General features: G+C 49.6%; 1 protein-coding gene across 2 annotated transcripts; it reads right to left on the bottom strand.

Moving 5' to 3' along the window:
- Window positions 1-193: 193 nt before the first annotated feature.
- On the bottom strand, window positions 194-7,590 carry LOC148687005 (uncharacterized). Of its 2 annotated transcripts, none has more exons than XM_088663367.1 (3): window positions 7,331-7,590; window positions 5,545-5,760; window positions 194-4,491 (listed from the first exon to the last, which is right to left on the bottom strand). In XM_088663367.1, exon 3 carries the CDS (start codon window positions 4,481-4,483, stop codon window positions 3,482-3,484), a length of 1,002 nt encoding a protein of 333 aa, XP_088519493.1. In that variant the 5' UTR covers window positions 4,484-4,491; window positions 5,545-5,760; window positions 7,331-7,590; the 3' UTR covers window positions 194-3,481. The 2 variants fall into 2 exon arrangements, with proteins under 2 accessions (XP_088519493.1, XP_088519494.1); XM_088663368.1 differs by having other exon boundaries at window positions 3,025-4,491; window positions 7,243-7,590.
- Between the last annotated feature and the right edge of the window lie 2,341 nt (window positions 7,591-9,931).

Raw genomic sequence — 9,931 nt, 5'->3', positions numbered from 1 at the left:
GTATGAGGCAATGGGAAGCAATCTCCAAAATTCTGCTTGTGCTGTTGGATCTTTGATGGTTCCTTCACACATTCATGTGATGCTGCCTTCATGAAGTTTTAACTGGTGGCACAAGGGGGGGGGGAGTAAAAAAAAAATCCGAGGATGCAACCAAAATCTATTGTGAAAATAGAATACAAAATAAGGCCACTGGTCATTGCACACACTCCATTTATTGCAAGCAGGCAGAGTGATTACAGGCAGTGTCTATACTTCAGATACAGAAATGTAACCATTCATAGCCCTATTCAGAAGTTGGACAAACGCGAGAAAGAGAGGGGAAGTATCAGCCAGCCCTGTCCTCCGTTAATAAGTTGGAAAGTCCCACCTGCCGGCATCTGAAGGTACAGTGTAAATGTGCAGGGAGGCAGCCTTCACAAACATACACACAGGCTTCCATGCCATCAGGAATCCTGCACAACTAGGATTCCTGATAGTGTAACCCCCTTTGTTCATGCAGGCAAAGGCTGCCTGCTTGCACGTCTTTGCACTTTGTATGTGGGCACCACAAGTGGGGCTCATCAGCACAGCCCTGCTCCCACCTCCCAAGTTTGCCCAAAGTGCAAGGGAAACTTCCAAATGGAGTTTATATATTATAATGAACCAACTTGAGAGACTACAGTACTGTAATATGCACTAGTAAATGTATACAGTATACAGCAACATGCTGTATATAGTTGTTGGTCCCCCCCCCCCCCGTTAAGTTGTAACAGTCTCTTATTACAAAATATTCGGGACCCAGGTGGCACTGTGGGCTAAACCACTGAGCCTAGGGCTTGCTGATCAGAAGGTCGGCGGTTCAAATTCCTGTGACGGGGTGAGCTCCCGTTGCTTGGTCCCAGCTCCTGCCGACCTAGCAGTTCGAAAGCACATCAAAATGCAAGTAGATAAATAGGAACCGCTATAGCTGGAAGGTAAACGGCGTTTCCATGTGCTGCTCTGGTTTGCCAGAAGCGGCTTTGTCATGCTGGCCACATGACCTGGAAGCTGTACGCCGGCTCCCTCGGCCAATAATGCGAGATGAGTGCGCAACCCCAGAGTCGGTCACAACTGGACCTAATGGTACCTTTACTGTTTACCTTTACTGTTTATTAATATACGGTAGTTACTTCCCCCAGCTTTCGGTTCTTCACATGGGCATCGGGGCAGCTCACAGCATCAGTTAACACAAACTACAATCTGCAATTTTTTTAAAAAACAACCCTATACAAAAACAAAAGCCTAGCATTAAAAGGCCCAGTGGAACAAAATGTTTTCCTTTTGTAAAAATGTCAAGAGACTTAAGAAGGAGGGGGACCAACAGGGCCTTTTTGGTGAGGAGTTTCACAAACCAGGTGCCAGAACCAAAAAGGCCTTGCCGCATGTGGCAGCCAGTCAGAGTTGGGACAAGAAGCAGAGCATCTGAGGGCAACTGCAGTGGGTGGGCTCAGGTGGGAGATAGCCCTTCAGAATTTCTGGCCCCAAACGATTTTTAATGGAATTTGTAGAGTAACCAACACTTTTGAGTTGCACTCACAAACAAACCGGGAACTGAACAACAATGTAGTTATATGTTCTAAAGCAGGCATGTCCAAAGTCTGTTTCGGGGGCCTAAATTTAATCTGGCAGTATATATGTCCTGGGATAAAATCCTTTAAAAAGCTCATCAACTTGAATCCTTAAAAAAGCTCAACAACTTTGGTTGGCCCTCACACATGTTCACTTCATCCAATCTGGCCCTCTTTGAAAAAAGTTTGGGCACACCTGCTCTAAAGAAAAAGGGCCCCAAGCATAGCTGCCAAGTACCCCGTTTTCCCTGGGAAACCCCCGTTTTTACTTACCTTTTCCCGGTGGTCCCCCGTATCACTTCGTCTCCCGTTTTTCTCCGTTATTTTCTCCTGCCGGCAGCCATTTTTTTTCTTTCCGATTTGCCCTTCTATGGGCACCAAAAATGCCAGCTTCAAAAGTCGCATCTACGCATGTCCGGAAGTGCATAGACGCGAGTTCCGGTGTCGGCGACGGCCATTTTTGGTGCCCATAGATGGGCGGAGCAACACCGGAAGTTGCGTCGACGCACTTCCTGACATGCGTACAAGCGACTTTCGAAGCCAGTGGCGGCCATTTTTGGTGCCCATAGAAGGGCAAAGCGACACCGGAAGTTACGTCGACGCAACTTCCGGTGTCACACGGCTGCTGGTCCCGGATTCTGCAGTCCGGGACTTGGAAGGTAAGGCCCCAAGTCATAAGCTTGGCTGCTGCTGTGGCCAGCCCCATGAGGCAGCCCCTCATGCCCCATTGCTGTAATACAATCTAGGGGATTCAACATCACATCTGACTACAGCAGGCATCCCCAAACTTCGGCCCTCCAGATGTTTTGGACTACAATTCCCATCTTCCCCGACCACTGGTCATGTTAGCTAGGGATCATGGGAGTTGTAGGCCAAAACATCTGGGGGGCCGCAGTTTGGGGATGCCTGGACTACGGTATATATTTTTCACTTAAGAAGCCCTCTTCCCGAAGTTGCCTCCACTTGCAGGCTGAACAGGTAGAGAGAAGGGGGGAATGTGCCTTGTGACATTGCACACCTTACGGCCTCATCAGCCCTGCATTCAGTGTAACACCTGAAAAGGGGATCTACTCACATACAGCTGAGTAGGATCCCTTTTTCAGGCACGGCAAACAGAGCCAGTAAGTAAGAATCCCTCTCCTCCCTACACTGATGCAACTTTCTGAAAAAGGCTATAGATTCCACACCAACTAAGAAGCATACCCTGACAGGCCAATATAAAATGTTTAACAGGCGGTTTTAAATACTTTCCTATAGCAGTTGATCAATAAATCCTCTAGCTTTAAGTCTAAGGGTTTTTCCACCTCAGAAAAGGGGGGGGGGAATTAATGTTGGATTTTTAATACTGGATTTCTGCAGTAACTATCTTCTTGCTGAATGCCTAGATTTTTTCCCTGTCTCCTTCCGTCCTTCTCGGTGCACTGCTGTTGATCTGTAGCAAAAAACAAAACAAAAAAACAGCTCTCATCAAGTGTGCAGTTTATACACACCTGTATAAATTCACCTTCAAAATTCTAATAAAACCATGCCCATTGCTATGAGGCACACACTTGGAGGAATACCAACGGTACGTCATTACCTGCAAGCTACTGCTTAGAGACCAGTGTTCTAGATCAGGGTTTCCCAAACGCGGGTCTCCAGCTGTTTTTGGACTACAACTCCCATCACCCCCAGCTAGCAGGACCAGGGGTCAGGGACGATGGGAACTGTAGTCCAAAAACCGCTAGAGACACAAGTCTGGGAAACCCTGTTCTAGATCCTTTCTAGAGGTGAAATTATAGTCCCGTCAATAGAACTGTAGAGCTGGAAACGGGCCCAAACCGCCATCTCTAGTCCAAGTCCCCTGCGATGGAGGAACCACGGCTAAATAAGAAGGCTTATCTGTCGCCAGCAAGTCAGAGCTTTTGCCCGGCATGGACTCTCTGGTGTGAAATAAGGTGCGATTTCTGATTGAAACTCTTCCCGCAGTCGGAGCACTTGTAAGGCTTCTCCCCCGTGTGCAGCCGCTGGTGTATGACGAGGCCCGAGTTGAAGCTGAAGCTCTTCCCGCAATCCCGGCACAAGTACGGCTTGCGTCCCGTATGGACGCCTCGGTGCGAAATGAGGTGCGACCGCTGGTTGAAGCTTTTCCCGCAGTCCGAGCACTTGTAAGGCTTCTCCCCGGTGTGGATGCGCTGGTGGATGACGAGGCCCGAGTTGTAGCTGAAGCTCTTCCCGCAGTCGAGGCACTTGAAGGACTTCTCCCCGACGTGGGTCCTCTGGTGCGACAGCAGGTGGGATTTCTGGCTGAAGCTCTTCTCGCACCCGGGGCACTGGTACGGCTTCTCCCCCGTGTGGATGCGCTGGTGGATCACCAGGCCCGAGTTGTAGCTGAAGCTCTTCCCGCAGTCGAAGCACTTGAAGGGCTTTTCTCCCGTGTGGGTGCCGCGGTGGGAGGTCAGGTGCGAGCGCTGATTGAAGCTCTTCTCGCAGTCGGGGCATTTGTAGGGCTTCTCCCCGGTGTGGATCCGCTGGTGCACCATGAGGCCCGAGTGGTTGCGGAAGGTTTTCTCGCAGATGATGCACAGGTACGGCTTCTCTCCCAGGCGGACAATCGAAGGCCGGCGGAAGTTCTCCCCCGGCTTGCTGCGCCTCCTCCCGCCTCCTCCAATGTGGATCAGCTGCTGGATCACTATTTGCTCAAGATTCCCGAAACCCTGCTCCTTGCGTGGCAGTGCAGCTCCTTCTCGGCTTTTCCCGGAGACGGCTCTCTCTCGCTTCTCCAGCAAGTCTCGGCCCCCGTTCTCCCTCTCCCGCTTGCAGCTGCGGGAGACCATCTCTTCCGAGCCGCCCACCAGCACTGCCGTTGTTTCGGGCTCTACCTTCACACATCTCTGTTCCTTCAGCTCAGCCGCCATCCCATCGCCTATTGAGACAAACAGAGCTCAAAACCAGAAACATTGGTCTTGCTCCAACATCTCCTCTCTGGGGACTTTTAGAAAGTAGTCAAGGCGGATCTAAAACCACTGAGGCCCAGTACCGAGGGCCTTCTGGCGGTTCCCTCGTTGCGAGAAGCAAAGTGCAAGGAACCAGGCAGAGGGCCTTCTCGGTGGTGGCACCCGCCCTGTGAAACGCCCTCCCATCAGATGTCAAAGAGAAAAACAGCTACCAGATTTTTAGAAGACATCTGAAGGCAGCCCTGTTTAGGGATGCTTTTAATGTTTGATCGATTATTTTATTTTATTTTTCTGTTGGAAGCCGCCCAGAGTGGCTGGGAAAGAGCTGAAAACATTCCTCACAAACATACACATTATTTCCCCCCTCATCCCAAAAAAGCAGTTTTGCTGCATCAGATAAAAGGCTAATCTAGCTCAACACTCTCGTCTCCCAGAGTGGTAAAAAAAAGATGCCTCAGTAAGCCAAGGAAGGCTTGGAGCCGATAGCCCCCTCTCTTGCTGCCACTTTAAAAAAAGGGGGGGGGGTATTCAGTGGCACAACCTGAACAACAGCCACCTCTGCATCATCCTCAACACTCCTGGTCAGGGTTGGGGAAGCTGTGGACCTCCAGATGTTGATGAACTACAACTCCCATCATCCCTGACTATTGACCATGTTGGCTTGGGCTGATGGGAGTTAGAGTCCAACAAAACCTGGATAGCTTCAGGTGGTTCCCCATCCCTTCCCTAGGACAGTGTTTCCCAACCTTGTGCCTCCAGATGTTTTGGGACTACAACTCCCATCATCCCTAGCTAGCAAGACCAGTGGTCAGGAGTGATGGGAATTGTAGTCCGAAAACAGCTGGAGGCACAAGGTTGGGAAACACTGCCCTAGGAACTGTGCAGGGATTTTTTTTAGCCGGAACTCAGTTCTGGCCCCTCTCTGGTGGGCGCTGTTGCCATTCTAAGAGGTTCAGGGTTAGCTCCAGCACCCCTTTTTTAAAGAAAAATAGCACTGCCACTGACTGAGCCAGTCTTGGTACCTGGAGGGAGCTTCACGTTTTCTGGAGCACTGTAGACGAATCTCCGTGGGATCAGTATTTATTACGCTGAAGACGCTTAGAAAACGAAGAAGGCATGCACATCCTTCAAACATCTAGTGAAGGTGATACGCGATGCAACCGCAATTGGCAGGCAATTCCTTGCAGGTATCCACGAGGTGTTTGGAAAGATCTTGATCCATGCCTGCTCCTGTGGACCTGAAGAAATTAAAAAAAACATTAAGTGTTCCAAGAGCGGCCAGCCCCCACTGCCATACAATTTCATTTCAAGTTACAGGTAGGTAGCCGTGTTGGTCTGACGTAGTCAAAACAAAATTAAAAAATTCCTTCCAGCAGCACCTTAAAGACCAACTAAGTTTTTACTAAGGTCCGTATAGTTAAAGCTATGGTTTTCCCAGTAGTGATGTATGGAAGTGAGAGCTGGACCATAAAGAAGGCTGATCGCCGAAGAATTGATGCTTTTGAATTATGGTGCTGGAGGAGACTCCTGAGAGTCCCATGGACTGCAAGAAGATCAAACCTATCCATTCTGAAGGAAATCAGCCCTGAGCGCTCACTGGAAGGACAGATCCTGAAGCTGAGGCTCCAATACTTTGGCCACCTCATGAGAAGAGAAGACTCCCTGGAAAAGACCCTGATGTTGGGAAAGATGGTGGGCACAAGGAGAAGGGGACGACAGATGACGAGATGGTTGGACAGTGTTCTCGAAGCTACGAACATGAGTTTGACCAAACTGCGGGAGGCAGTGGAAGACAGGAGTGCCTGGCGTGCTATGGTCCATGGGGTCACGAAGAGTCGGACATGACTAAATGACTAAACAACAACAACAACAAAGTTTTTTTTTTGGTATGAGCTTTCATGTGCATGCACACTGGGGGGGGGTATCACTCAGAAGGGTGGTGGAAATGGGTGATTGACTGACTGATAGCTGTTGACTACGATTGTGCAAGACCATTTGCAGTCGTTCACAGTCATCAACAGCTATCAGTCAGCCAATCACCCATTTCCACCACCCTTCTGAGTGATTACCCCCCCCCACACACACCCTTTCCCTACATAAGCACCAGGGGACTTCTGCTTCAGTGTATCTGAAGAAGTGTGCATGCACACGAAAGCTCATACCAAAATAAAAACTTTGTTGGTCTTTAAGGTGCTGCTGGAAGGAATTTTTTTTATTTTGTTTCAATTTCATTTCAGTTGTTGTTTTGGGGAGGCAGGGGATTATTGGGTTGTTCTGATTTTTATTATATATTTTGTGTTTTTATATTGGGATTTGATGTTGTGAACCACCCCGAGACCTGCGGTATACAAATTTAATAAATAACAGTAAAATATACATACACCCACACACATATACACAGACACACCTGTGAAAAGAATGAATGAATGAATGTGTTTGTTTCTTTTTTTTCATACTTGTTTGTTTGGGTTATGGGTTTCTATGTACGTTTTGGTCTGAGGCATTCGGTGGAATACTACAGTATAAAGCGCTTCCTACCAGAATCCAGTAGAATTTTATTATTCAGCATATGCCAAGATAAATATACATTCCCCCGGGTATGCCAATTCACACAGTTCACACAGTTAACAACAAGCAACTCTAGACATCTTGGTATTGGAAAACGTTGATTTTAAGAGGGCGCAGCGGCGGACAGAAGCCCACCTTGGACAGAAGCCCACCTTCAAAACGTCTGGAGAGAGCGTCTGGTCTGGAGAGAGCAAGTCATTTCCTTGCCCTCCGCCCACGGATCCCCGCCCGCTCGTTCACCTGAGCAGTTTCCCGCTCGCGGCGTTCGCCAAGGCCGGCGCGTTCTCCGAGGCAGTAGTCTTCCCTCCGGTCCGCCGAGGGCTCGGCCTCGCGGCTCTCCGCTCGCTGCAGCCGCGGAATGACGATGGCGGCCGCTCTGTTGATACTCCAGGAAATTCGTCTGTCGTCCCCCCCCCAAACCAGCTGATCGGAGCTGGGGGGCGGGGGTGGAAAAAGAGCAGCGACTTCCCCGGGATCAACGAGCAAGAGCCCTCTGCTGGCGCGGCGCGAGACCGGAAAGCACCCGATTTTGGCACTTAGTTCAGAGACTTTTTAAAGGAGATCGCTAGCTTTTCCTTTCTTTTTCTTTTCTTTTCTTTCTTTCTTTCTTTCTTGAATATAATTTAACCAGCTCAGTATTTAAACAGGGACGGAAGGACCAAACACGCACGTTGCGGCGTCCCTTCCGAATTGCATTTCTAAATGCTGAAAGCTCCTCGCAAGCAGAAAGCCAGTGCTTCAGGGGGAAAGCTTTCCAGTCCAGTCATTTGCTTGCAGTGCGGGTTTACTACCGGTATTATCGCAGGTAGGGACTATTCAAAAGTGTAATTTTCTTATATGCACACTGAAATCAGTGCCGGATTTACGTACAGTATAAGCTAAACAAGCTATAGCTTAGGGCCCCACTCTTTTCCTTCCCCCCCCAAAAAAAATCACTATTGATATACTTCTTCTTAATTGTATTTCAGTTCAACAATTACTTTGACAAAATAAATATTTTGTTATGTGCAAATGGCTTTAGATACCTATTAGGTCCATAAATTACCATATAGCATATATTCAGCACAAAAAAATAGCGACAATTTGTTGCGGACAACGGACAGCTGGACATATAAAGGGCCCCATTGCCTTCAGTAGCTTAGGGCCTCATCAAACCTAAATCCGGCCCTGACTGAAAGTATGCAGAAGAGGCATTGCTTCCTTGCAACCTGACCACTGCACTTAACTCCCATCTAGATTTGCAGACCCAGGTGGCGCTGTGGTTAAACCACTGAGCCTAGGGCTTGCTGATCAGAAGGTCGGCAGTTCGAATCCCTGTGACGGGGTGAGCTCCCGTTGCTTGGTCCCAGCTCCTGCCAACCTAGGCAGTTCGAAAGCACATCAAAATGCAAGTAGATAAATAGGAACCGCTACAGCGGGAAGGTAAACGGCGTTTCCATATGCTGCTCTGGTTCGCCAGAAGCGGCTTTCTCATGCTGGCCACATGACCTGGAAGCTATACGCCGGCTCCCTCGGCCAATAATGCGAGATGAGCGTGCAACCCCAGAGTCGGTCACGACTGGACCTAATGGTCAGGGGTCCCTTTACCTAGATTTGCAGAACTTATAAGACTTGTTGCCCATACATATGTGTGCTAGAATTCACATTCTTCCTCTGAAGCGTTCCAAGATGAGATGCTTCATGTCAAGTGCAGGGTTGGCCCAAGATAGTGTGTTGCCTGAGGCAACGGGCAAAAGTGGAACCAAGCCACGCCCAATCACCGGACCCACCAATGCCCACTGGCTTGTGCTCCCCATGGACCCACCCACTGCTGTATTTGGCCTTGAGGGCAAAAAGGCCACCAGCCCTGCAATACGTGTTGAGCAACACAGAAAGGATTAAAAAGCCAGGATCTGACAAGGGAGTTGCAAAGATAAGAGTGTCCTGCATGGAGCAACTCTCTACCTTAATGTTGGTAGTGGTAGTAAGGTAAAGGGACCCCTGACCATTAGGTCCAGTTGTGACTGACTCTGGGGTTGCGGCGCTCATCTCACGTTATTGGCCGAGGGAGCCGGTGTACAGCTTCCAGGTCATGTGTCCAGCATGACTATGCCGCTTCTGGCGAACCAGAGCAGCACACGCAAATGGCGTTTACCTTCCCGCTTGGAGCGGTACCTATTTGTCTACTTGCACTTTGACGTGCTTTCAAACTGTTAGGTTGGCAGGAGCTGGGACTGAGCAACGGGAGCTCACCCCGCCGCGGGGATTTGAACCGCTGACCTTCTGATTGGCAAGCCCTAGGCTCTGTGCAGGGTCGGCCCTACGGCAAGGCTGGGTGGCGCAGGGCGCCAGGGCGCCGCCGTGCTGGGAAACAGGGCGGGGGGGGGGGGCGCCTGAGGGATCTTCGCACCAGGGCACCAGATATGCTTAAGACGGCCCTGGCTCTGTGGTTTAACCCACAGCGCTACCCGCGTCCCTTTGTAGTAGTAGTAGTAATTTGTTATTGTTATTATTTTACCCAACCCATCTGACTGGGTTGCAACTCTGGGAGGCTTCCAGAATATATAAAAGCATAATAAAACATTAAACATTTAAAACTTCCCTATACAAGGCTGCCTTCAGATGTCTTCTAAAGGTTACATAGTTGCTCATATGCTTGACATCTGACAGGAGGGCGTTCCACAGGACAGGCGCCACTACTGAGAAGGCCCTCTGCCTGGTTCCCTGTAGCTTTGTTTCTCGCAGTGAGGGAACCGCCAGAAGGCCCTCAGCACTGGACCTCAGTGTCCGGGTTGAACGATGGGGATGGAGATGCTCCTTCAGGTGTACAGAGCTGAGGCTGTTTAGGTCTTTAAAGGTCAG

Source organism: Zootoca vivipara, chromosome 2, assembly GCF_965207765.1.
Source record: "Zootoca vivipara chromosome 2, rZooViv2.hap1.1, whole genome shotgun sequence".
Taxonomy (NCBI): Eukaryota; Metazoa; Chordata; class Lepidosauria; order Squamata; family Lacertidae; genus Zootoca; species Zootoca vivipara.
Note: the sequence above shows the minus strand (reverse complement) of the source record. Positions and strands in the feature narration are given on the sequence as shown.